The sequence below is a fragment of the Lynx rufus genome, unplaced genomic scaffold, assembly GCF_022079265.1.
Source record: "Lynx rufus isolate CCGP_SWC_20201006 ecotype Redwood Valley unplaced genomic scaffold, mLynRuf1.p SCAF_37, whole genome shotgun sequence".
Lineage (NCBI taxonomy): Eukaryota > Metazoa > Chordata > Mammalia > Carnivora > Felidae > Lynx > Lynx rufus.
The window spans coordinates 3,421,639-3,449,422 of record NW_025814853.1 but is presented as its reverse complement, the minus strand read 5'-3'; the positions used below and the strand labels follow the sequence as shown (position 1 = coordinate 3,449,422).

General features: G+C 50.4%; 2 protein-coding genes across 4 annotated transcripts in view; one reads left to right on the top strand and one right to left on the bottom strand.

The window, feature by feature from the left end:
* Positions 1-27,784, bottom strand: part of TBCD (tubulin folding cofactor D) — a 159,695-nt gene that overhangs the window by 87,206 nt on the left and 44,705 nt on the right. The window lies entirely within an intron of this gene.
* On the top strand, positions 18,221-20,614 carry ZNF750 (zinc finger protein 750). Its single transcript, XM_047094083.1, has 2 exons — positions 18,221-19,659; positions 19,802-20,614. The coding sequence occupies exons 1-2, from the start codon at positions 18,221-18,223 to the stop codon at positions 20,508-20,510; spliced, it is 2,148 nt and encodes a 715-aa protein (XP_046950039.1). The 3' UTR covers positions 20,511-20,614.

The following is a 27,784-nucleotide window of genomic DNA, read 5'->3' as shown; positions in this document are numbered from 1 at the left end:
AACACACAGGTTTTTTTTTTTAAGAGCAGACACCTTTGCCTTCCTCCCCTGATAATTCAGTCCTGAACCATCAGGCAGAATAGGCAAGGGCAACCCCTGCGGGCGGGACGCTGTCAGAGCCCACATGGGGCGAGGAGGGGTCCATGAGGCAGGCAGGCAGCCTGACAGAGGGGCCAGGACGAAGGGCACCCCTGCAGAGGGGGAGCTGAGTGGGAGAATTAGGAACCTGAGTGGAACTGGGGGAGGGGGGTCCCCGAAGCGGGTGTCACTGCCCATGCAGGCCAGAAGGGCATCCGGTGGAAGGGCACGCAGTAGAAGGCAGCCTGGCAGGGGTGTCAGGGGCCAAGCACGGCAGACGGTGTCCACACACGAGCAGCCCAGCCGGCAGTGTCAGTTAAAAACAAACAAACAAAAAAAATCATCTGATTTAAATCAAAAGGAGCTTAGACATTTGGACCTTTCACATAATAATTTATAAAATTCCACATAAACTTTTTAATGAAAGATGAAACAAGAGGTGCCTGGGTGGTTCAGTCGGTAAGTGTCCAACTTTGGCTCAGGTCATGATCTCACAGTTTGTGGGTTCGAGCCCCGCATCGGGCTCTGTGCTGACAGCTCAGAGCCTGGAGCCTGCTTCGGATCCTGTATCTCCTCTCTCTCTGCCCCTCCCCTGCTCGTGCTCTCTCAAAAATAAACACTAAAAAAAATAATAATAAAATAAAAGATGAAATGAGAAGGGAGTTACAAATAAGATATTATCAGAAACGACGAGGCAATTTTAGATAGTTTAAATATACATCATACGCATACTGTGCTATCTATAAATCTAACGTACATAATACATGGATGATTGCTGGAATGAAAGACACAAGGTCTGTCTCTGACAGAGATGACTCTGATGATGCAAAAATCTGAAGACATAACCAATAACACAACCCAGAGAAAAAGACATAGAAAATATGTAAGATAAAAGAGAAAGACAGAATGAGGTTGACAAAGGTCTAACTGGAGTCTGGAAGGAAAAAATTGAAAAAGAGAATTCCAAGGAAGAACTGAGAACTTTCCAGAACCACAAAGAGAAAAATCCTAAAAGTAGCCACAGAAAAGAAGGACCTTACCTAAAGGAACCACCACTTGACTGGCCCCAGGCGACTGAGAGCACAGAGGCCAGAGAAGGCAAAGCTACACTCCGTCTGGGATGGCATACAACTACATCATCATCAAGAATGAGGGGTAAAAAGAAATTTCAGGGGCACCTGGGTGACTCAGTCAGTTAAGTGTCCAACTTCAGCTTGGGTCACGGTCTCGCGGTTTGTGAGTTCAAGACCCACATTGGGCTCCTCACTGGGAGTGTGGAGCCATCTTGGCTGGCTCTCTCTCCCTCCCTCTCTCTCTCTCTGCCCCTCCCCTACTTGTGCTTGTTCTCAAAATAAACTTAAAAAATGGTAAATTAAAAAAAAAAAAAAGAAAGAAAGAAATTTCAGGCAAATAATAACTGAAATATATCACTACTAAGAAACCCTTAGGAAGGAACTTCTAAAAACAAACAAAAACAAAAGAAATAAAATTATCCCAGGGGCACCTGGGTGGCTCAGTAGATTAAGTATCCAACTTTGGCTCAGGTCATGATCTCACAGTTTGTGAGTTTAAGTCCCGCATCTGGCTCTGTGCTGACAGCTCAGAGCCTGGAGCCTGCTTCGGATTCTGTGTCTCCCTCTCTCTATCTGCCGCTCCCCTGCTCGCATTCCGTATCTCTCTGTCTCTCTCTCCAAAATAAACAAACATTTTAAAAATATTAAAAAAAAAAAAAAGAAGTAAAATTATCCCAAAGGGGAGGGATCTGAGATGTAAAAAGTAATAGTTAGCAATTACTATTAAATTACTATAGAAATTCTATATACATATAGGAACATCTAAACAAACACTTTTTAAGATAATAATGCATAGTGGCACCTGGGTGGCTCAGTTGGTTAAGCATCTAACTCTTGACTTTGGCTCGTGCCTGCACGCGCATGTGCTCTCTCTCAAAATAAACAAACACTTTTTTAAGAAAGATAATAATGTATAATGTTAGTTCAACAAAAAGACAGAATGGATAACCTGACAATTACGACACATCAGGTGAGAAGTGACCAACACTGGGGTATGCTGTGTATTACGGTAGGTTAAGAGACTAACTTTTGATTTTAAATATTCATGATATAAGCCTAAAGATTATTAAAGAATCTTTTAAGAAAGGAAATACAATATATATTATAACTTCTAAATCAATAGAGGAGGAAGATGTGGGATAGGATGGGGGGGAAGATGTAAGAGAAACCATATCCTGAAAAGAGCAAAGACACAATCTTTTTAAATATACAACAAGCAATGGAAAAAGTAAGACAGCAGACCCAAATCCCAACATGTCGATACTGAGATGAAATGTCAGCAGAGTACACTCACCAGTTAAAAATCAATGAGTGGATTTTTGGTCTGACACAGATCTAAAATGTAGGAATATAAAACGATTAAATAAAAGAAAGAAAAAAACGTACCAAGACAATGTTCATCAAAAGAAAGCGGGGGTAGCTATGTTAGCATGAGGCAGAAATAGCCTGGACCCCAATAACCCTTTTTGTCTTAAAGAGGCGCCACACATCATCACCACTGTCATCACTAACAAATAAACAGAATTCATCACATGCCAAACACTGTTCCAACTCTTGATATGAGTTCATTTCTTTAATCTTTAAAATGGCCCTATGTCCCATACCCAGGTCTAGACCCGAGAGAGATGAAAAGTTATGTCCACACAAAAATTTGCACACAAGGGGCACCTGGGTGGCTCAGTCAGTTAAATGTCAGACTCTTGTTTTCACTCAGGTCATGATCTCACGGTTTGTGGGTTCAAGCCCCACATTAGGCTCTGTGCTGACAGGTCAGAGCCTGGAGCCTGCCTTGGATTCTGTGTCTCCCTCTCTCTCTGCCCCTCCCCTGCTCCCACACTCTGTCTCTCAAAAATAAACATTTAAAATTAAAAAAAAAAAAATAGAAGGCCTGGGGGGCTCAGTCGGTTAAGCGTCCAACTTCAGCTTAGGTCATGATTTCCCAGTCTGGAAGTTCGAGTCCCGTGTCAGGCTCTGTGCTGACAGATCAGAGCCTGGAGCCTGCTTCCGATTCTGTGTCTCCCTCTCTCTCTGCCCCTCCCCCACGTGCTCTGTCTCTCTCAAAAGTAAATAAATGTTTTAAAAAAATTTTTATTTTATTTTTTTTAAATTAAAGGGGTGCCTGTGTGGCTCAGTTGGTTAAGTGTCCAATATCGGCTCAAGTCATGATTCACGGCTCTTGAGTTCGAGCCTTGTGTTGGGCTCTGTGCTGACAGCTCAGAGCCTGGAGCCTGCTTTGGATTCTTTGTTTCCCTCTCTCTCTGTCCCTCCCCCACTCACACTCGCTATCTCTCAAAAATGAATGAACGTTTAAAAAAAGTTTTTTTTAATTAAAAAAAAAATTTGCATACAAATATTCACGGCAGCACTAGTCACAACAGCCAAACAGTGGAAAAGCCCAAATGTCCATCAGCTGATATGCAGGTAAACAAAATGTGGTCCATCCATCTGCTGTGTGAACTGTCCCCTCCAAAATTCGTACGTTGAAGTCCTCACCCCCAGCATCTTAGGATGGGATCATATTTAGAGACAAAGCCTTTAAAGAGGTAATTAAGGGGTGCCTGGGTGGCGCAGTCAGTTAGGCGTCCAACTTCAGCCAGGTCACGATCTCGCAGTCCGTGAGTTTGAGCCCCGCGTCGGGCTCTGGGCTGATGGCTCAGAGCCTGGAGCCTGTTTCCGATTCTGTGTCTCCCTCTCTCTCTGCCCCTCCCCCGTTCATGCTCTGTCTCTCTCTGTCCCAAAAATAAATAAACGTTGAAAAAAAAAAATTTTTAAAAAAAAAAGAAAAACCTAGAGCAGGCATGTCCAGAAAGACAGGAAATAGATCAGTGTTGTGTGGGGCTTCTTCCTGAGGCGACAAAAATTCTAGAACGGATGGTGACAGCCTAAATGTCACTCATGTGTACGCTGTGAACGGGTGAAGAGTATGGATAAGTTGTATCTCAACAAAACTATTTAAAAAGGCCCCTAAAGGCGGGTACCCATCATCCAGATTTTTAAGTAAGGGTAGTGAAGCACAGACAAGTTACCTTTCTACCCCCACTGGGGTCAGTTTCGATAAACTGTATTTCCCTAGGACTGTCTACCAAACTTACCAGCAGAGGTATTCTTACCAACCATTCCTAGTCCCCACGGTGCACACAGCATGGCTCTGCCTCACTGTCTCACAGGGTCCGGTCACTCTGCTTCTCACCCCTCAGCAGGCGGCAAGGTGCTGCCTTCTCTCTGCGTCTCCAGCACTGCCCGGCTGCCTGCTCCCGTCCAGTCCTTTGGCCAGAGCACTTTAGGCAGGGTCAGCCAGAGCGTGGCTATTCCAGCTCTGGGGCCACAGGCCATCTCTGTCTCTGTCTCTCTCTTTCTTTCTTTGTTTCTTCTAAAAAGGAAAACCCAGGGGGCGCCTGGGTGGCTCAGTCAGTTGAGTGTCTGACTCCTGATTTCAGCTCAAGTCATGATCTCATCTCCTTCGTCAGGCTCTGTGCAGAGCATGGAGCCTGCTTGGGATTCTCTCTCTCTCCCTTTCTGCCCCTCTCCCCAACTTGCACTCTCTCGCTCTAAAAACAAACAAAAAGCTTCCCCTTCAAAAAAAGAAACGGGGGGGGGGGGGGACCTTATTCTTGGCTCAAGGCCAAGGCCAGACCAGGCCTCAGGCCACACTTTCACAACTCTGCCAAAGGTTCTAAACTCCCCTTCAAACACACAGCAGCTGCATCTCGAAAGTTTTGATGTGTAATAATTTCTTTACTGTCATTTCTATCTTTAAGTTTCTACTGTAAAATTACTATTGAGATTTCTTCTTTGTGTGTTATTTAGAAATCTAACCTTAATCTTCTGTATCTGAATTTTAACTTCACTGTTTTGTGGTCAAAGAATGCTGTCTGTGCACTAGAGTTTCTTTGAGATTTCCTGAGACTCGTTTTATGACCCAGGAACTGTGCAACATTGGTAAGTGTTCCTTGTGTGTCTAAGAGCTGTGTACTCCCCGGGGGACATGACTGCAGAGCTCTGTGTAAATCCGGGGAATCAAGCTGGTTATTTGTGTTGTCCAAATCACACAGACATGCTTCCCACTACTGTGGTTCCTAACTGACCTGCCGATAAATGAGAGAGGATTTTCAGCTCTTAGAAACATACCAGATTTGTCCATTTATTCCTGTAGTCTAAGTTCTGCTTTTCATAGTTTTAAGCACAATTTACTCAGGTGAGCCAAGGATAACACCAAGTTACGTACAAATTCATGCAGCGATCAGAGCTGATGTGGCTACAGGGGCCGAGTGACCAGTCTACACACGCCTGTTCCCTCTGGCTCTGTGTGGGGCCTGTGTGTCAGCAGGACCTGGGCACGGGGAGGGGCAGCAAGGATGGAGGGACGCCTGAACACAAGTGAGGAGCGGTGGAGCCTGGAGGTGTGGGCAGGCTGCCCACAAACCAGCCCGGGTCCAGAGGACCACGGAGAGGGTCCTGTGGGAGCAGGGCCACCACCTAACCCACGTGGCTATCTGCACCACCCAGGACCGGCCTCACAGGCACACACGTGGTACTGCCTTGCCTCTGCTTTCCAAGTCACGCACATCCTCTCACAGAACCAGCAGGAAGGGGACTCTGGCAGAGGGTCTCAGCTTCATTAAGCCAACACGATGCAAAACCACGGCAGCAGGCGGTGGCGCCCTGCAAGAGGAAGTGCTCGCGTCACAGTGCGAGGACGAAGAAGCAGGAGGCGGGCAGCCTGTGTGGCTCTGGACAAGGCTCTCATCTTGTCCTCCGAACACTGCAGTTCCCCAAGGTGAATGTGGGGTTCTTAACTCAGCTAAGTGCTTAGAGCAATGTCCAGTACACAGTCAAGTGCCTGATGAAGACTGATTCTTCCCGTAATTGTTATTATTTTGGTTACTGCTGGCAAGGACACTGTACAGAGTGCCTGGGAATAGTACCAACCCTACTGGTGGATTCAGGACAGGGGGCCTTTGGGCCTACGGAGACCCTGGCAACTCCAGGGCCTCTCACACAGGGACTCCTGGTGGAAGGAAGGACTGGCCGGGCTGCTGATGGGGGGCCTGTTCCTTCTGGGGGGTCTGGAAGAGGCGGGGAGGCCTCCATGAGAAACCAAAGCCCCCAGCCTGGGCCGTCCATGCACACTGCCTGGAGTGGGGGAAGCCCAGGCTGAGGCGCAGGCACAAAGCCCGATCCAGGCTGTCCACCAGGATGCCCTGGAGAAGCAGCACGGAACTGTGCCACACCCCACAGGGTGTGGAGCGGCGCTCGCCTGCTGAAAACGAGCCAATAAGAAGAAACCCTCATGTTCATCATCCTCTAGCACACAAGGGAAGCCTGCAGATACGACAAAGCACCAGGAGCCCAAGCACCTGAGGCAACAGGTCCTGACAGACACTACCAGGAACACAGGTTTGCTGTACTGGCGACATAAAAGCAGGAGTGTAAGCCGGAGAGAAGGAGCAAGAAGCTCATAAAAAAAAAAAAAAAAAAAGAGCCCAAACAAATGTCTGGAAATAAAAGAGAAAAAGACTCACTGCCGCGTTTGAAACCGGACCGACTCAGGACTCAGCCCAGAGGAGGCGTGGCCACGAGGGCCGAGCCCAGGCAGAGAGGTCACATGTGACAGGGTCAGGAGTCAGGGCACATGTGGGTGGGACAGAGGCAGAGACCACGAGACCCTGGGAGCACTTCCCTCACTCGTCTGCTGTCTGCTGTCGTTCACAGACGCCGTTTGTAGCAGGAGAGAAAAAAGAGAAAGGAAACCTGTGCGTTTCTTTCTACTCATCCCTGCTCAGCTGAACTACGAGACTTCGTATGTGGCTGTCAACACACCCAGAGACCAGCACACAAAAAGCAAGCCTGGGAACACCAGCTGGACAACGGCAGTAAAGAGCCTCACGCCTGCTCCTGGCCACCTGTACGAGCCTCACAGAGAGTGGTGAAACGCTGCTCACTGCCGGGGTGGGGAGAGGGCAGGAGGTGAAGACAACCATGTGGATCCTCAAAACTTGGCCCACGTTCACAGTTTCCCAGCCCAAGACACAACAAGCCCACAGCCCACGGTTTCAAGTTTCACTGCAGACACGGAAGCCACAGCACGGGTCACACCAGGGGAGGAAGGAGGAGAGGGCAGAGCCACGCAGTGCTGGCTCCGAGACCCCATCAACCAAAGGAGCACAAGTGTCTCCCACCTCCACCCTGGCTCAGGATCATTCCACATCCGTTTCTATCCCGCTTCCCGCACTGCCAGGGGGAAGGCGCCGGAAGGGAGGAGCCTGGGGAGCTGTGTGCCCCGCAGCTGAGGCCGGGCAGCCGTCTCTGCTGAGCGTCTCTCTGGGGCAGGCCCTGGCCCTGCCCCAGGCAGAGGGCACTGCCCACCATTTGCCAGGCAGCCCGGCAGGAAAGGGGGCCTGTGTGCTCTCCTCCAAAGCCAAAGTAGCCCCAGATCCATAAAAGTCAACGTGGGGTTACCAGAATAAGCAGCAAATTAAAATTCGAGCAGATTACACATCTCAGACTTACTCATCAAAGGAAAATTGAAGTCTGACAAGAGAACTTTCCCGACACTCCCAGCAGCCCTGGCCTACGTCATGAGATGGCCAAACTAACTTGACTTTCGTTTCCTCTATTAGCCACCCGTCTGACAGAGTAAAACTGCACTGACATTGTCAGTATTTGTTATAGCGAGAAACCAAGTGCCTGCAAAAGACAATCACCGTAGGAGCCCTCGCCTCGCCCAGCGTGCACTCCGAGCTCCCCAGCACTCAGCTTCGAGGAGCCAAGTCTTCACGCCTGGGGCAGGCAAGGACCCTCAGGGCTGCTGGGCTCCTGGCAAGGTCCCGCACCCACTACCTGCTCAGCTCACAGGGGCGTATCCTGGCACGCACAGGCCTGGGCCAGGGTGCCAGGCCAGGAGCATCCGCGAATGGCAACAACGTTCTCCTGGGTTCCTGATCCCAGAAGACAGGGTCCAGGCCTAGCCAGTGGCTTCCGAGCAGGACAGCAGGGCCTAGAGTCCTACCCCAGGCTGACAGACTTCCAGAGATCTCCCCCCCCACCCCGCCACTCCACGAGAGCTTAGGAAAGATGCCAGACCTGCCCCTCAGTCTACAGACCTAGAAGTGGGGGTGGGGTGCTGGCAGCAGAACTCAGCCACGCAGGGGAAGAGTCTCCCCAGCACCGAGACTCTGGCGGCAAGGGAGGAGACATCAGTCCCATAGAGAGGAGACCTGAAAGGAGGGGCAGAGGGCCCCCCAAGTGTCCCGCAGGTGCCTGTCCACAGGGGCGCCCATGGGCAGCCCCACAGGGCCAGCAGAGCTAAGGCTTCAGGAGCCTGGAGTCTGCCTGGAAGGCCCCCACGGCCTCACCACCAGGTCCCCCAGAGGGGCCGCATCCTGCCCTGCCAGCCTGACGCCCTGAGACGCAGCCCCCACGGTGAGGCGCTCCGGCCCAGGAACCATCCCCGGTCCCCTTCTCATAGGACCTCCCCAGAGATGGGCCACGAGGACAGGACATTAGGAAGCATTTGCTAAGCTCGAGATCTAACAAATGTCATCTTGGCAGCAGGTCAGGACTTACTTCCTCCAACAACAACCCAAATTAGAGAAATGGACTCACACCTTCACAGAGCTCATGTTTTCCCTTTACCTTTCCCCCAGACACAGCACCCCGAGAGGAGTGCAAAAATCAAAACTATCTCCTACTTCTCACAAGGTCAAAAACAGACGTGATGTGTTTCCTCCAGCAGAAAGGTTTTACCTGTGGCACATGCCATTCCCGCAGGACACATGCAGTGGCAGTGGGCTGCCCTGTCTACCTCGAGGGATCCCACAGCAGCCCACGAGCAGCAGCCTCCCGCACACCTTCCTACAGAAGGGAGGACTGAGGCCCAGGTCACATAACTGCCCGCAGACAGAGTGTAGACGTGCAGAGAGCGCTGCTGGATGGGGAATGGGAGGGACACGGGACAGGGACAGGGACGGTGCCCGGTTAAAACGTGCTGCCTGAAGCCGAGAGGCAGGGGAGCAAGCAGGAGCCGAGCCATAGCGGCTGCGTCCTCACCACGCCTCACCCTCCGAGCAGGACAGTGAGACCCACACCCACAAGGGTGAAGTCCTGATGCTGTGGCTGAGCAGAGGCCCAGCAGCACCTGTCTGAGCCCAGCCGTGATGCCCACTCCCCATAAGAGCACAGCCGCAGCCATGGCACCGGTCCCTCCCCACGCTCAGACCCATCAAGGCCCGGCAAGGCCGGGAGCCTGGCCGCCAGCCACCCCACTGAAGTTCCGAGTGGGTCCCCGAGCCGGCTCCCAGCCACAGCACCTCACAGGGAGGCATTTCCTCCCCTGCCTGTACAGCCCTTCCACTGTCCACTAGGACTCCGCTCTGTCGCGCTTCAGGCTGGGTGACCTCTCCGGATAACTTACCCTCTCTGTGCTGACTGCTTGCACAGAGTTGTCGGTGCGATTAAAGGCGTTAACGCAGGCAGAGTGCCCAGTGCAGGGCCTCACACCTAGTGAATGCTCAGTACCTGCCAGCTACCACCCCCATGCTCTTCCCAAAGATTTGACCTCAGTCAGAAACGTAGCCACAAGATTTCTGGGTAACGGAGGAGACTGAACACACACAACAGCTGGAATCCCACTAGCAACTACAGAGACTGCTTTCCCTTTTCAAGGTGTAAGCGACAGGGTCAAGGAAGGCAGGGAAGCCACAATGCAGATGGCACTCAGCAGGCTGGAAACCAAGCCTGAGCACAAGTGGGAACCCAGAACCTGTCTGGTCTACACGCAGGATCCTTGAAAGGCCCGAGATAACTCTGGGGGCCTAAAACACAGGGCGCTATGAGGGCCACTGAAGACACAGTTAATTCTCTGGGCATGGAGAGAGGTGAAGGATGGGCTGGTGTGCAGAGAGGGCGGGAATCGCCCACCGCCCGCCCAAACCATCATTAAGACCCTCAGAGAAACAAGAGAAGCCACTGCAACTACTCACCAGACACTATGGAAGTTGTGCTAGAGAACACAAGAGGCGCTGGAAGACTGAAGAAGCGCTCACCAGAGAGCTGGCAGAGAACATTTCGGGAAATGAGAATAGGAGGGTCAGGAGTGACCGCCTCTGTGAAATTCTACAATAGGATACACTCGGCTGGGACAGAAGAATCCCACCAGTGCTGCCTCAGTCTGGGTGGGGTGATCGTGGCAGAGAAAATGCCTCTCGAAACTCTGAAGACCTGTGCCCTCTGCGGAGTGGCTTTAAAAGAGGAACTGTGGGCAAATAGTTAAGGACATGCTTGCTGACTTGTTTGGGGGTCAAACACAGCGGACTCTGCAGTGCAGCGGGGCTGGTGCTGGGGGGGGGACGGTGGGAGGGCAGACCTCTGTGACGAAGCAAATATAGTCAAACATCCATCAAAGATCCGCGTGTCGGGTTCTTATGACTCACCTGTTTGTTTGAAATCGTTCATGTTCAAACTCTAGAGGAAAGAATCAGGAAATCAGAACGGGCAGGCACTTCTGCACAGCAGTCCCGAAAGCTACATGCAGAGGAGAGCCCTTTCTAACCCGGGGGTGAACGTCTCTGGCCCGGGGTTCTAACCCCAGCCAGACTATCAACCATGAAGAATAAAGACACTATCAACCATTCAAGGTCTCCACAAGTCCACCTCTCCTGCACTCTTTCTCAGGAGCCTACAGACAGGATGTGCTTCCTATCAACACAAAGGATCAACCCAAGAGAGAAGACACGGGATCCAGGAAGCAGGCTTTCGATACAGAAGAGAGGGAAAGGCGACCTCGGGATGACGGGGAGGCAAGCATGGGGGCAGAGCAGACAGCAAAACTCTCACTTTCCACAAAGGAAAGTCAGCAGACAACACCCAAAACTGGGAGTAAGACGTAGGTGGAGGGAACACAAGTAGCAACAGAGTAATGTTATTTGGGATCAAGGAGGTAAGCACCAAAATACTCAGCTAAGAAAAGGTCCCAGTGCTGCTCCTGGACAGAGATGGGAGGGACAGCCATCTGACAGTGCCCCACTGAGACATGGGCTTGCTGCCCTCCCCTCAAGTCTGGACAGGTGAAGCAGGACATGGGAGGTGCCTCACCAACCACCCTCCTGGGGAGGCCTCTGAAGTGAGACCACACAGAGAAGACAGCTCGGCCGTGCCCTTGGGGACATGAGGTGGACCCTCCAGTCCAGCTCAATACCACCAGGGCCCCACCAGTGGGGCCTGCCATACCCTCGGAGGCAGGCCCGCACTCCTGACCCACCATCATGAGAGGTAATAAAATGGCGGTTCTTTATGCCTCCAAGTTTTGGGGTGCCTCGCCACCCAGCCATAGGTAAGAGGAACAGCAATGAATTACTGTTTCATGATGACATCTATAGAACTATTTTTTATAGAACTTTAAGTTTTATGGATGTCTAATTTGGACAAAAATAACTAAAAACTTTTTTTTTAAAGAACCCAATACAAAGGTAAAGCCAAGTAAAATCTTAAGCCTTAAATTAAAATTAAAACAAAAAACCACAGCATCAGGCCTGGCAAGCCCCACCCCAACCATGGTGCCAGACGTGCCTTGCGTGACCCCAGCTGGCACCACCTCCCTTTTCTGTCCCCAAACCAACACCTCGTTCCCGCCTCACTAACAGCCACAGACTGAGCAGCAAGCAACCTAAGCAGGGAGGGAGACACAGACTCTGCGTTAGTTATCAGAACGGGGGCAGCGAGAGGAGCAGAGCCACGTCCCAGCAGCAGCCCTGCAGCGAGCCCGGAGCCCGGTGCCCGTCCCGGCAGCAACCCTGCAGCGAGCCCAGAGCCCGGTGCCCGTCCCGGGCATGCGGCGGCAGGCCCCTGTGGCGAGGCGGCTGAGGTCCCCCCGCCCCCCGCCCAACGGGGAGGGCAGCAGACTGACTCCCAGGCACGAGGGAGAGAGAACGGCAACAGGAGAAAAAGCTCGCTCAGACCTTTGGGGGCAAGGATCCCGCGAGCATGGCCTCCTCGGGGAGATGTACTTATGACTAACTCTCGGGGTCTGCCTGCTGCTACTACATACACCCGGGCACGGAAGAAGGTCCCCCACACGGTGTCTTTGTTACACCATCACACACTGGTCAGAGCCCCACCGACACGCCACCAGTGTCTATCCTGACTGCGAACACATAGAACCCTGCAGCCCAGGAGCGTCCGGGCAGCACCAAAAGGGCACTCTCAAGACCGAAGCAGGGAGCTTCCAAGAGGCTCAGAAGTGGCGCTCAGAGTGCCAGCCCATTGGTGACGCTGCTCCTAAGCAGCTAGGTGGGTGCAAACACATGAATCGTAGCTGCGGGCGGGAGGAATATCAGGTGCATCTCTACGCCCCGAGGGCTCGACTCCTACACTTAAACCCCTCCCACTGGGACAGCCGGCTCCAGTTTCAGCCGGCGAGCGAGCGTGAGAACAGGTCCTGCTCTCGGGCACCGTCAGCCACGGCTCCTGACCCGACCGCTCCCAGCACTGCCTGGCTCCGGTAAGTACCCATTTCTTCTCAAATTCAACTTTCCTTTCAAAACTACTCTCAGAACGTATCTTGAACTAACCATCTGGCTCAGGGAACCACCTGCCCGGTGCCGGCTCTGCCTTGCTCTATTCTCTGCGGATTACTCAGGACCCAGCAGGTGCATCGCTGGAAAGGAGACCATAATTACAAAACTTTTAATAACGCTTACACTTTATTCTAAGAATACAAACAAGTTTATTTAGAAATTAAGACCTCATTTCTACATAAAATTTAAACTAAAACTCAAATGTATGTAGTAAGTGCTTCTTTGTTCCTCACCTTAAAAATAAATTACAATAAATTTCAACATTAAAACATCATATATATACAAATGTAAACATACACATATACATGTTTAGAAAACTGCTGAATTTACAGTTTAACTTTAAGACCTTTTCAAGTTTAAAATAAGTACTGTTTTGACATATGCTTACCAAAGCTGAAAGAACAAAAGTTAACCAAAGAGGATCCCTAAATATACAAAAAGGAGTTTTTTCCCCTTTATAAAGTTTCTCATAAACCAGCTATGAGAACAATTACTGACCAAATGGCCAGGTCTGACCAAAGTCAGACTTCATGTAAGCAAAGTCTGTCTACATTTATGATCTTTATTTTGCATTAACAAACTCCTTTCAAAGCTTTAACCTGGTATTTTTAAGGATAAAGAAGGCGGGCACGTTGAGGGGACCGGCTCTGGTGACAGGCTGTCCAGCGTTAAAGCTGTGTACATTACTGGTAAGGGCAGACGTCTGTGAAGTCGGGATCTCTGGCTGAAACTTCAAAGAGCCCTGGTTGGTTTTCCAGATCATTCTTCCTGACTACATTCTAGAAAACTGTCTCTCTCCCAGGTCATGGTTAACCTGAAGTTTATCCTTCATTTTAAAGAACCAAGAGACTGGGAGGGAGTGGCGGTTAATCACTGGAAAAGCTCAATTGGAGTAAAACTCACAAATCTCGTTCTTGCGACACCCCAGTGGGTAGGCGACAATGGCGTGTCCTTGGGTTATGCAATAACGCCACATCACAATATTGTAATTATAGCATGCCCTTCAAAACGCTCTACCTAACGAGGCTCCCTGCCAGACAGCCGGACAGCACCCAAGGGACCATTACAGCATTATTTCAGTTCATAGGTTAACATGCGCGACAAGCATAGTTACCCAGCCCATCACAGCAATGTCCTATAAAGCTGAGCTATAATTACCTCTCTTGTGTCCTATCAAAGTTCAAAAAAAAATCTTTTTCTCTTGTCTCTTTTTTGGATTTCTAACTCCTTAGAAACTTTTCAAACGTGCCAGCCACTCACCATCATCCTAACAACTGGCAAGGACATTAACTGTCCACACTTAGGAACCTATGGAGAGACGGGGCACTGGCAATTTAGTACTTCAAAAACAAGCAAACAAAACCCTGTGGCCAACCGAAACCACAGGCTGCTCAAAGTGCTGTGTGGGCAGCTCGGCCCAGACGCCCAGCGGGCCTGCGAGCAGGGGCCCTGCGGGAGGAGAGATGCGGAGGCCAGAGCCAGCTTGCGGCACCTTCCAGGCTAAGAAGTACATCAGCCAGACACAAGCAGATGTTTAAAATACTTGAGGTTACAAAAGGGACGTTTTTAAATGGGAAAACCTCTCAATGTTCACACCGGGCCCCTTGTGTGGCTTTATGTCACCACCCCCATGGTCTCTCCCCCTCAGTGTGGACACTGTGTGCAGGGGCCGCATGGTCAAGAGGATTCGGAGAGGGAGGTGGCAGAGGACAGACGACATCTAAGTGACAGCCACTCTGACCCTGACCGGAGGCAAGGTGCGTGAGGAGGCAGCTCCCGGCACTTCCTGCTGGTCGAGAGTAAACAGCATTGTGACACATAGACCTTTCAGGACCAGGCTAACATCTGGGCTTCAAAAGGTGCTAACACTGCAGCTAAGGAAAATCAAATCCAAGGGGTCTTGCATTATGAGCAGCTCCCCAGCTATGAATTAACTGAGAAAGGCACAAGCCATCCCCAGGAAAAGCCTATGGGAAACACCCCTCAGCACATTCAGAAAAACCTCACTTCCCAATGCAAATCCTAACTTACTACTAACAGTTAAAGTTCTGGATTGTGTTGTTTTGGCAACAATACCCTTTTTCGGAATATTTAACACCAGCAGCTGCCGGCAGCACCAAGCCCAGTGGATAGAAACTGGCCTGGCAGAGACGGTCACAAACGGTGTCCCTACAGAGGGCAAGACCAATGAGGTCCCTGGGCAGTCAGGTGGAGTCGCTGCACCTTGGTGCACCTCACCGGGCCAGAACTCTCAGACTGACCTCATTCTACAGGCTGTCCCCTTTGAAAGCTTTCAATAGCCTCAGTTTTAACCCACTTATTTCTCTGACGTTACCGCGTTTTTATGGCCAAGTGAATACGCCCGTCTCCGTCAGCCTAGGAGGCAGCTGTGTGCCCTTGTTTTAATTAGCAAATTGTGCAACCCTGAGAGGTCAGTTTACCCAAAGTTAGGGACACAACTGCACCTGTGACTCCATCCCAGGTTTCCGTTCCCACAGGTCAGCCCCGGAATACCCTCACTTCCCGGGGCACCAGCATGATCCCCAGAGAACCTGGTTACTGTCCTTGTACGCTAACTGAACAAAGAACAAAAATTCAGACCAGAACTTTAGACATGACATCACTTGACGGAAAAAAGTACATATTAATTAATATTAACATAAAAGGAATTATTACCTAAATTATTCTTCTGGGTAACACTAGGATAACTTAAATATAACTTGGCTCTTATAAACGTTTGATAACCTTTAACACAGATTTATCTATAGGTTTGCCTGAAAGTATGAGCAGCGTTAAATAACACTGCTTCTGAAACTAACACATCGTTATATAGTGCATCTGAATCATTCTCTTAAATCCTGAGGGAATTTTTCCTTCATATGAGCTCCCAGGTTCTGGATGCCAGGGGGCTGTATGTGTGTCCACTCTGGGCTCACACTTGATAAAGTTTTGCAACTGTCATCATTTTGATCATGATGCTTCCAGCTAGTGATGAAATCACTTTTCGGATCTTTGCCATAACACATCCTATACAATCATGGGAACCTGACTTGCAGAGGTTCTCACGCCTTCAGAACCAGGGAGCACGGGGAGACGTGCCGGCACACGCCCGCTGACTTATCTAGCTGGCCCAGGTTGGCTGGAATCGCTTCCTGACGGGCGGCAAGGAAATTGTGCTTTTATAGCCCAGAGCATACCTTCCCCCCAAGGTATGGACTGAACTCATAAAGAGTTACTTCACGTTTTTCCCTTTAATAAGAGGGAAAGTTAGAAAGACATAAAGCTATGCTTACATGTTTAACAGGCTCGGCTCCTGCAGCCGCACAGTGGAAGGGGAGGTCGGGGGCAGAGTGAGCCAGTGAATGCCCTGGAGGGCCCTGGGACCTCCCTCTCCTGGTCACGGTCACGGTCATGGGGCAGCCAAAAATCTCGTTTCTCACCCAAAATACATGCCTCGCCACTCTTGCTCTCCAGAAACTCCTCACAAGAGAAGGGCCACAGGCATCGGCAGAAACCACTTCTTAGTAAATACACAGCTTTGAAAGCACTGAATGATGACAAAGCAGGTTAACAGAGGCAGTTTCCCGGGGGGGGGGGGGGGGGAGGGGGGAGGGGGTGCTTCTTTGTGTTTTTAAGGAATAGGAATAAATGAGTAGCGAAACCAGTTTGCGGAGAATAAAATCAGAGCGAGCTTTCTCAGAAATGTACAGTATCCAAGTGAAAACCCAACTACACCTGCCTCCGCGATCCTGACACTGCCGATTACCTCATCACAGTGTGTGGGACGGCAAGGAAAGGCATTGCAGAGAAACTACATTTTATTTTGTGAAAACAAGTCTCTTCAATTTCCCATATGTATTTCTCTACTTTTAAAAGGCTGCTTTCCAGCTGAATGTTCTCGCCACCCCAATGTCTAGAAAGGGATGCTTTATCCACGAAATCTCACAAGGCTTAGGACCGACCTTAGCTGCTCATTAGCAAAACTGCCCCTGAAAACAGTTTTCTCAAATCATTTCCTTCCTTTTTAACTTTATTTTGAAGCTGTCTGAAAACATTTAGAAGCTGCAGGTCTTATGTGAAACAGCGGGCCATGACCCCTCCCGCTGCCCTCCAGCCTCCCCACCCACACGCTTGCTCCTAGACACAGTCACACCATGGGCTGGTCTGGGGCACCTTGCTGCACCACTGAGGCCATGCAAGATCCCCCCAGACCTCGTGTCTTTGTCCTCAGTTTCGGGTTCTGAGGCCGAGAGGGCCCCAGGGGTGTGGGGAGCAGCCCGTGAAGGAAGGCGGGCTGAGGCCTCTGGGTAAGCCTGGGAGAGCAAGGGTCAGGGAGAGGAGGGCACTCAGGGAAGGTACAGAAGGCCAGGGACACCTCCAGCCCCCGCCAGGGCCTAGGGCAGGTGACGGCCCCCACTGGCCACCGTATCCATGCCCATCACATGCCGAAGACTTTGCCAAGAATGGGCCAAGGCCCACTTCCTAAAGGGTAAAGGCTGGGATGGTGTGCTACCACAATCCTCTCACACAGGCACCGCCATTTGGAGGTAAGGCCAGGAAAGGCAGGCAAGCGCCCTGGGCTGGAAGTGTTCTCAGCTGTCCACACGGCAGGCAGTGACAAGGCAAGAACTTACTCCACGCTGCTCACGAGGTGGGCGGTGATAACAGGGCAGTGAAGGAGAACATTCGGTCACTCACACAGCTCAGAAACTCACCTTGATGGCATCTTAGAACCATCTGAGTCAGCATAAAGACAGCATTTACATTTGTATGTGAGACAGCATAAATGCTACTCACCAATAAAGCGGACTGTTCATTTGATTTTGGAAGCAGTAGAGTGGGACTGCATATTTAAATATTCTTCTTTCCTTCCTTCCTAAGTTCCACACATAGAACACTACATGATTAAACAGGACAGAACGGCCAAGGAGCCACACACAGGCCAGGCCCCTGTGGTCTCGGTCAGCGCACCACAGATGCCACGAACGTGGATGGGGGAGGGGGTCCCAACGGTCACTTGGCCTCGGTCTACAACCTCCTTGGCATCCGAGGCCTCAGGTCACAGGACAAAGATTCCCAAAACTCACAGAATTACAGGTGTTCTCAGAGCCGACACTAACACACCGCACTCTTGGCCCCAGGCCAGCTCTTTCAGGTTAGACTTGAGCAAACAGGAACAGAGTGGGGGGCTGGCGGCCAGGTTACAAGTAGCGGGCAGCTGCTGCTCATCTCGTCCTCACACTGACGAGGGTGGTGACCCCTCCATACCTTCAGGTGACCTACTGTGAGGCTAAGGCTCTGCTCCTCCGTTGCAGCCCCCACCCCAATGAGCGAGACCTCCCCAGTCAGACCCACAGCACATGGAGGAGGCTGCAAATAGAAGCACCTGGAAAGAAAGCCAAGAAGAAGCAGCAGCAGCCGCCAGATCATAATCGCACAGGAGCCGGCAGCGACCGGACCAGCGAGGGGACCAGCACCCACACCACAAGAAGGAACATGAGTCTTCTCAAAGAGCGAAAACCAAAAAAGCCGCATTACATCCCGAGACCTCCAGGAAAACCCTTCAAGTATAAGTGTTTCCAGTGCCCTTTCACTTGCAATGAAAAGTCACACCTTTTCAACCACATGAAGTATGGTCTCTGCAAAAACTCCATCACTTTAGTGTCAGAGCAGGACCGCGTCCCCAAGTGCCCCAAATCCAACTCTCTGGACCCCAAGCAGACAAATCAGCCAGACACGGCAGCAAAACCCACCTCTGCCAAGCCTGTTGCCAATGGGCTCCCACACTTTGACACCAAGCTTCAGCAAAGCCTCGCCAAGGACGATGCCAAGGAAAACGTGGAACTGCACACACGTGGGCCCCACAGGTGCCCAGGACAGAAGTCTGCTCTCCACGAGGAAGCAGCACCCCTGAGTCCAGCTCCGGAAGCCACCAGGGGCACCCAGCCCGTTCTGGAAGGCATCGTGCGGCCTTCAGCCTTTGTCCCAGTGGGAGAGCACAGACTCAAAGGGCCAGAGCACGCTGAGGCTCCTGAACTGCTGGCCCTGCCTGGCCCCACGGCCAAAGCCACCTCCTTCCACACCAAGTCTGCGTTCCATGCTCCTGGTTATCCGTGGAAAGCTGGCGCGCCTTTCCTCCCGCCAGAGTTCCCACACAAAATCCCGTCTACAAAGGGGTTTAGTGCTATTTCCCCTTACGTGCACCCCGCAATCCCAGAGTACCAGCCACACTTTTACACAGAGCATGGACTGGCCACCATCTACTCACCCTACCTACTTGCTGGGAACTCACCTGAGTGTGATGCCCCCCTGCTGTCCGTCTACGGGGCCCAAGACCAGAGGCACTTGCTGCCTCCCCCGGGGCCGGTCCCCAAGCACTTGAACCCCCCCTCGGCATATGACCATTACAGGTTCTTCCAGCAGTATCACTCCAACCTGCCAATTCCTTATGGATTTTACAGACCAGAGTCTGCATTCTCCTCCTATGGGCTCAGACTCCCACCTGTCACGGGCATTTCCAGAGATCACAGCTCTCACCTACTGGAAGAAACTGCCCTGCTCTACCCAGCCCTGAGTCCGTCCAAGTCAAGTCCTTCCAACACCCACAAAAAAAACACAGAGTTTGAGAAGGGGAGCCCAACTCCCGAGGCTAAAGACCCCTCCCAAGATGGGCAGAGGGACACAGAGGGAACCAAAATGAGCCCTCGCGCGGGCAGCGCAGCCACAGGCTCCCCGGGAAGGCCAAGTCCCACCAACTTCACGCAGACAAGTCAGCCGTGTGCCGGGCTGTGCGGCCTCTCGGACAAGCCAGCTGCCAGCACCCTGGGAAGGCTCCATCAGCCTGAACACAGCCTCACAGCCTTCAAGCCTGTCAAGAAAAGCACAGAGCACCCAAATTCCCAGGCTCTGGAAAACAGAGAAGAGTCCCCAAAAAGGTAAGAAAATTTCATTTCGAGATTTCCAAAACATATCTCTGATTGTGCTCCATTAGCCAAGCTCACGCTTGCTCAAAATGCTTTTTAGACAGTAGCTTTTTTAAGCAAGGGTCCTATTAAGGCCTCTCTTTACCTCTTTCAGCCTTGATGCCATGAACGGCGATGCTCCAGGCGAGACCAGAAGCACATCTCACGACCCAGAGGCCACACCTTCCAGCCCAGAAGATGGCTCCAGGACAGCCCCGCTGAACCTCTCCAAGAAACCAGAGGCCAGACCAGCCACTCACAGCCCCATGTACAAGGACTTTGCAGAGGTGCAGGACATGCCTCTCAACCTCTCGGTGAAGGACCCCTGTAACGCCCTGACTCCGAGACCTCCCTTCCACAGCCCACTGCAAGAGGCAGAACCTGCCAGCACCGCTGCTCAAAACACTGACACGGAAACTTCCAAAGATGGGCCAGAACACACCCAGACAAACCAAAGCAGCCCTGATGCCATGGAGGCGCCACCAACAACGCCCGCTGTGAAGGCCCAGGACGCAAGAGCGCTGGACAGCAGTGATGAGCAGAAGCAGACAGCGGCCGTGGCCCTCTGCCAGCTGGCGGCCTACAGCCCAGGGAATGTCCGGATGGGCGATGGGGAGCCCACGGCCCCGGAGTCCGCCTGCCCACAAGACGCACCCACCCTCAGCGCCACGGAAAACCCGGAGGCTCCGTGTGACCTCAGACCCAGAGGGCAAAAGAGGACAAGCCCCAGGGATGCAGGGAAGTCCCAGCAAGGAACAAAGAAGACGAAGCCGAGTGACACAGCCAGAGTGTTCACCCTTCGTAAGAGAACACGGGTGTCTTAGTGCCGCTCTCGCCGGATGCAGACACACCTTCCAAAGCAGGTTACGACAGCAGCAACTCTTGACTGGCACCGCAGCTTTCCCTGGTCAGTTTTTACAATGCAGCTTCCTGCTTCTCAGGAAGGAAGGGGGAGTGGGGAGGGGGAGACAGAGAGGAAGGAAGGAAGGAAGGAAGGGAGGGAGGGAGGGAGGGAGGAAAGAAGGAAGGAAGGAAGGAAGGAAGGAAGGAAGGAAGGAAGGAAGGAAGGAAGGAAGGAAGGGGAGAGAGGGAGAGAGAAAGGAAGGAAGGGAGGGAGGGAGGGGGAGAGAGAGGGGGAGAGAGAGAGAAGGAAGGAAGAAAGGAGAAAAGAAAGAAGCTGCAATTCAGGTTTTGAAAATATCAAGCAAGAATATTCAAAGGTGCTTCTACTTTTGGTTGTAAAAATATTTAAATGACTCATACTCAAGACTGATGAGTTCAACATTGACTTTCATTTTTGTAAAATGTCAAATGGAATGCACAAATTAAAAGACAGCTTTTAAGTGTAATCCATCTTAGAGGAAAACTATTAAAAATGCTCTTCTTATAAATATCTTAGCACTAGAATAAACTGCTTTTAACTGTTTTGCTATCAAATCTGTGTGTTTTGAAGTAAATACCAATTACTGGGAAAAAATGCCATGAAAAAAACATTTCCAGTTCTGTCATTAAAGTGCTGTATGTAAAAATTATGTGATTTGTTATGAGTGAAGATACACAAACATCAAGACGCTATTTATACAAATAATTTATTTCCAGTAGGAAAACGTATTGCTGGTGAAGTTATTGCTAACGTACTCTACTTCTGTATGATGTTACAGTGAACTTCCTGACTTGTTCAGCCTTTTCCATTTTCCAAAATGATGTATATATTGCTAATTTTCCAATAAACTCATAGGTGACTTTAAGAATACATACTCCGTGTTATGCTTCAATCTGCCATAATAAAGTCAATGAAAAAGGGAATAAACCGAGGCGGCTGTTAAACGGAAAAAAAGAGGGCCTGCCTGCGCGAGCGCGTGAGCGCACCTGTGCGTGCTGTGAGACTGGTGGCCACCGAGTCCGGGCACGCACACCCCCCTGGGGCCCCCCAGACCTCGGGCTCCCTGAGCCTCGGCTCCTCTGACTGCCGCCTGAGGAAAGGCCGTCTGCCCCCGCGGGCCCCACCCCGCGGGCCTTCACAGGACCCCCTCCTCCCGCTTTTCAAGAGGGCCCCTGTCCTCCGACACACCGCCTGGGGTATCAACAAAGGGCCACCGCACATAGCAGTGCGGTGCTGAGGTGTGCCCTCAGACGACCACATGCCGTGAACCCAGAACGCACGCCGTTGGGACTCGAGGCCGAGCACACATGCACTCCGCTCACCAGCGCGCCAGGGCTCTCTCGCCTCCAGATACCAGAACGTTTTGGCAAAGAGCAAAACAGGGTGCCCCTGCTTTCCAGCAAGTCAACAGCCTGCAGGAAGCAAAAACGTACGTCAGAAGCTGTGTTCCAGACTCAGGACCCAGAGCCCAGCACCCTACAGACAAGCTCTCGCCTCTTGCTTTACACACAGAACGCAGACTCACATATCAAGGGCCCAAAGATTCTGAGAACACCATGTTTTACGGCTCACCCGAAAGTGTCAGGCTTCACCTTAAGTGATAAGAGGAACCAGGGACAGTTAAGACTGTCCAGTCCTCCTGGGACAGTGCGGGGTGGGCACAGATGCAGGCCTCAGGGCTCTCAGGGAGGGCAGAGGCCCTCACCACCTGCAGATTTCGCCGTGGAACTGCATGCATCTGCAGCATGACGACTGACCCCTCCTACTGCAATCCCCCCCTGAGGTCACATGCAACAGACACGGCGACCCCAGGAGGCCCTTCGTATCTGTCTCTAAAAGCACAATGCGGTCCTAGATCTTTGTAACAAGAAAATGGTCTTCCTGATGTTTTAACTATGCCACCTGCCTATAGTCACCTGTGACCCAGCCTCAGAGCTGTAAGGGTTTAACCTTTATATATAAAAAGTAATAAACCCCGAAAAGTTAAACATAAAATTATTTCCCTGTGGCCCATCAATTTTACTCCTAGGTATACACCTAAAAGAAGTAAAAACAAGGACTCAAACAGGTTAAGTGTGCACCAATGCTCATAGAAACTTTGTTCACAACACTCAAAAAATGAAAGCAAGGGGCGCCTGAGTGGCTCGTGGGTTAAGTGTTTGACTCTTGATTTCGGCTCAGGTCATCATACCACAACCCGCGACATCAAGGTGGGCTCTGCGTTGACAGCACAGAGCCTGCTTGGGATTCTCTCTCCCGCTCTCTCTCTGCCCACCACCCGCCCGCACCCCTCCCCCCGCATCCACTCTATCTCAAAACACAAAAGCCTTTTTTAAAAAAAGATGAAAGGACACAAGCCTGCACTGACAGGGGAGCAGGTAAATAAGATGTGGAAAACCACACAGCAGAGTGTCATTCAGCCATAAAAAGGGATGAAACTCTGCCACCTGCTACCACATGGACTAACCTTGAAGACATTATGCTCAGTGAAATGAGCCTGACAGAAAAGCACAAATCTTATACAAGTGCACATAGATGAAACGCTGACAACAGGCAGGTTCACAGAGGCAGACAGAGGAGTGCTTACCAGGGGCTGCAGGGGATAGGAGAGGGGAGTCTAGCAGAGACACAGTCTCAGTTCAGGCTGGTGAAAAGTTTTCAGCAATAGTGACAATGGTTGTACGAACTGTAAATACCACCAAATTACACACTTAAAAACAGCATGGCAAATGTTTATATTACGTGTATTCTATAATGTTTTTTAAAAATAATATACCAAAACCATTGAATCAGGTATTTGAATAGGAAAACTGTATGGTTAGGTGAACTATATCTCAACAAAGCTGAAAAAAGATTCTAAAGGGGTCCTTGAACTCACAGCAAAGAGGGAACAAAATGCTGACCACAACCTTCCTGAAGTCTTATCGGGGGCCCGTGCAGTCTGCCCCCATCACCAGCTCCGGTCTTCAGCACGACACAACACTCCATGGGGCAGGAAGACACGATGGGCGTGAAATGAAGCACACACACACACTCATCAATGAGAAAAGCGTTTTAATTCAGTAGCACAGAACAATTACTTCACATGCGAAGTCAAAGATACCTCGTCACGGTATTCACTTTTCTCACAAAACTGGAACATCCAACAGTTCAAAATGTACAAAAGGTTAAAAATCAGTAAGGACTTGGGGCACCTGGGTGACTCAGGTGAGTGTCGACTTTGGCTCAGGTCCTGATCTCCCTGTTTGTGGGTTCAAGCCCCACATCAGACTTGCTGCTGTCAGCACAGAGCTTGGAGCCTGCTTCAGACCCTCTGTCCCCCTCTCTTGTCCCTCCCCTACTCCTGCTCGTGCTCTCTCTCTCTCTCTCTCTCTCAAAAATAAATAAAACTTAAAAAAAAAAAAAATCAGTAAGGACTTGGTCCTCCAAACAGGAAGGTGCCAGGACTGTGTCAGGAGCACCAGAGAGTGTAACTCCACCCAGGGCCCAGCCGCTCCCTTGGGAACTGAGGCACACACCACAGGCCTGTGGGGAGCAGGACCTCAGGAGAGGTCAGCACTCTGCAACAGAAGAGCTGCAGTAACAGCCAGGCCCCATCCGCCACAGGCTGCACCCCAGGCCCCAAGGTACCTCTGCCAGGGAGAGAGTGTGGCAGCGATACCAGCATGGCCCCTTCTGGGGACACGGGACCGCCTGCCTCTATGGCTGACTTTGGCTCGAGGACCCCAGCCACACCCCACCCCCACAGCCCTCGGGGTCAGACAGGAGTTCCGCCAGCCTTCTTGCTTTCTCTCATGGGCATCTCCCCAGTAGAATCTCTACACGTTTTATACTGTCTCGACATCTGTTTCCACTCAGAAGACCCAGTCAAACGCTAGTTTTTGGATGACATCACAAATCAGTCCCTCTGCCACAACAACAACCATTAAGCCAGCAAAAACTGACAGACTCAACTTGTTCAGAACTCAAACATCTCATCAGAAATTTGCAGAAATCAGGAGGGTATGTTGTGAAGAAAGAGTCTACAAAATCTCAGCATTTAAGGAAATCTGTTAGGTCACTGGCTATCTGCAGACATTACAGAACCAAGACTTCAGTGACCAGACACAACAAGGAACACAGTTGTTGCAAACAGATGGGGGGAAAAAGTCAACAAATGGACAACAATCACCTTCAACAAGCAACAGCTGCAAACCCCTGGGGATGGGGGAGAACCTGATTTCCAGAGTTACCATATTACAGTATTATAGTTTTCAAAATGTCCAGTTTCAAAGAAAAAAAAAAGCGCAAAGCATACAAAGAAACAGAAATGAATAGCCTGTTCAAAGGAAAAAAGAAAAGCAGAGAAATCGTCGTCTCTGAGGAAGCCCAGACACTGTACGAAAACCAGACAAAGACGTTAAACAGATTCCTCAGATATGCTCAAAAAGCTAAAGGAAACCAAGAGAACAATATCGAAAAAAATATGGAATGTCAAAAAAGAGACAGAAACTGTAAAAAGAGACCAAATAAAAATTCTGAAACTGAAAAAACACCATCACTGAAATGAAAACTTCAGTCGAGCTGTACAATAACAGATCTGAACACGTGCAAGCAAGAATCCATGAACTTGAAGACAGGGCAGGCGACTGGCATCATCCAGTCTGAGGAGCAAGAGAAAAAGAAGAAAAATGAACAAGTGTCGGGCCTGGGGCCTGTGGAGCCTACGCCTCGACAAGACCTCTGTCCGCCAGGCCTGGCACCATCCTTCCCAGGCAGGAGACAGCACAGCTCCCTCAGGCCCCGCCAGGCACGGCAAGGGCCCACAGGAGGGTTCAGCACACGTTGTGGGGGGCCGCCAGGCTAGAGGCGACCGGCCAGTCAAGTAAAGACCACACAGGACATCTTCTCTATTTTAAGCAACAGCGAGACACTCCTCACTCGTAACGCCAACGCTCACAGTCTCTCACTCCAGTGGCTAGTGACCAGTGGGCACCGCAACACTGTAAAATATGATGGGCACACACATGCCAGCCACTCTCGGGCATGAAAAGCAGAGAAAAGGCCCTACTGGAGTCGAAATTACCCAGGGAGGGATCTCACCTTGTCTGTGGCACACTCGCACACAGAAGACTGGTGAGCTGAAATCAACCAAAATGCAGGGCTTTGGCGCAAATGACACCAACCAGAAAGTGAAAACAACCATGGGATGGGAAAAAATACCACAGGTCCTCTATCTGGTGAGAGGCTCCCAGAATACATAAAGAACTCATAGTAACAACAAAAAGCCCGAGTTTTCAAATGAGCAAAGGATTTGAACAGACATTTCTCCAACAAAGATATCCACAGTCGGCATTAATTAAGCCGGCTCAGCGTCATTAATGAGTCACGGAAACACAAATGTGAGCCACAATGAGATACCACTCCACATCCACTAAGACAAAACCAAGCGGTTGGGAGGGTGTGGAGAAACTGGAACCTTCATGCTGGTGGAAATGTAAAATGGTACTACCATTTTAGAAAAAAACTTTTCCTCAAAAAGTTAAAAATGGAGTTACCAGAAGACCCAGCAATCCCACTCCTATATGCATACCCAAGAGAACTAGAATCTTATGTCCACACAAAAACTTGTACACGGGGCGCCTGGGTGCCTCAGTCAGTTAAGCGTCCGACTCTTGATTCCGGCTCAGGTCATGATCTCAGTCATGAGAGGAAGCCCCAGGTCAGGTCCTGCACTGAACATGCAGCCTGCTTGCAATTCTCTCTCTCTACCCCTCTCCCCACCTCATTCGTTCATTCTCTCTCTCTCTCTCAAAATTTAAAAGGGGGAGCCTGGGTGGCTCAGTTGGTTAAATTGGCTCAGGTCATGATCTCCTGGTTCGTGAGTTGAGCCCCACATGGGGCTCTGTGCTGACAGCTCAGAGCCTGGAGCCTGCTTCAGATTCTGTGTCTCCCTCTCTCTCTGCCCCTCCCCTCCTCACACTCTATCTCTCTCTCACAAATAAACATAAAAAAAATTAACTTAAAAAAAAAAAAAAAACCTGCACACAAATGTTCATAGCAGCATTATTCATACCAGCCAAGAGGTAAAAAATCCAAATGTCCATCAGCTGATGACTGGATAAACAGTGTGGTGTATCCACAATGGAATATTATTCATCCATAAAAAAAGAACAAAGATGGGGCGCCTGGGTGGCTTAGTCGGTTGGGCGTCTGACTTCAGCTCAGGTCATGATCTCTCAGCTCGTGAGTTCGAGCCCCGCATCGGGCTCTGTGCTGACAGCTCAGAGCCTGGAACCTGCTTCGGATTCTGTGTCTCCCTCTCTCTCTGCCCCTAACCCACTTGCGTTCTGTCTCTGTCTCTCTCAAGAGTAAACATTAAAAAAAAAAAAAAAAAAAGTTTTTTAAAAACAGAAAAAAAAAAAAAGAACAGAGACTACATGCTACACATAACAACACAGTTGATCTCACAGTCGTGAGAGTGAGCCCCACGTCAGACTATATGCTGAATGTGGGCCTGCTTGGGATTCTCTCTCTCTCTCTCTCTCTCTCTCTCTCTCTCTCTCTCGCCCTCCCTCCCTCTGCCCCTCTCCCCCACTCATGCTCTTGCTCTGTCTCTAAAATAAAATTTAAAAAACGTTTTTGCACACAAATGTTCACAGCAGCATTTTCCGTAATAGCCAAAATGTGACAAATCCAAATGTCCATCAATTGATGAATGTGGTGTATCCACACAACGGAATATTATTCAGCCATAAAAAGGAACAGAGTTACATGCTACAACATGGATGAACCTTGAAAACATCACACTAAGTGAAAGAAGTCAGGCACAAGACCGCAATCACAGGTTCCATTTATGAAAAATGAGCAGAAAAGGCAAATTTAAAGAAAGAGAAAGCAGATTACTGGTTGCCTGGGGTGGGTGTGTTGAGGGGAAATGGGGAGTGACTGCCCCTGAGTACAGGGGTTTCCTTTGGGGGCAGCATAAATGTTCTGAAATTAGATGATGATGACGGTCGCACAGCTCTGTAAAATATACTATAAACCACTGAACTGTACCCTCTATGTGGGTGAACTTCACGGTATATAAATTGTATCTCAATAAAGCTCCCAAAAATAAATAGTAAGAGTAAACAGAATTCTGAGGGTCTAAGAGCCCTCCTCCCGCTTCACGCTGCCAAATGCAAAGCCATCACTTCTGACATCCCACAGCTCAGGTGCCGCGGAGTAAGATGC

Bases quoted from the DNA above. Each gene is read 5' to 3' on its own strand.
- ZNF750 (XM_047094083.1), top strand. From the start codon at position 18,221: ATGAGTCTTCTCAAAGAGCGAAAACCAAAAAAGCCGCATTACATCCCG. The intron at 19,660-19,801 runs GTAAGAAAATTT...TACCTCTTTCAG, and splicing joins AGAGAAGAGTCCCCAAAAAG to CCTTGATGCCATGAACGGCG.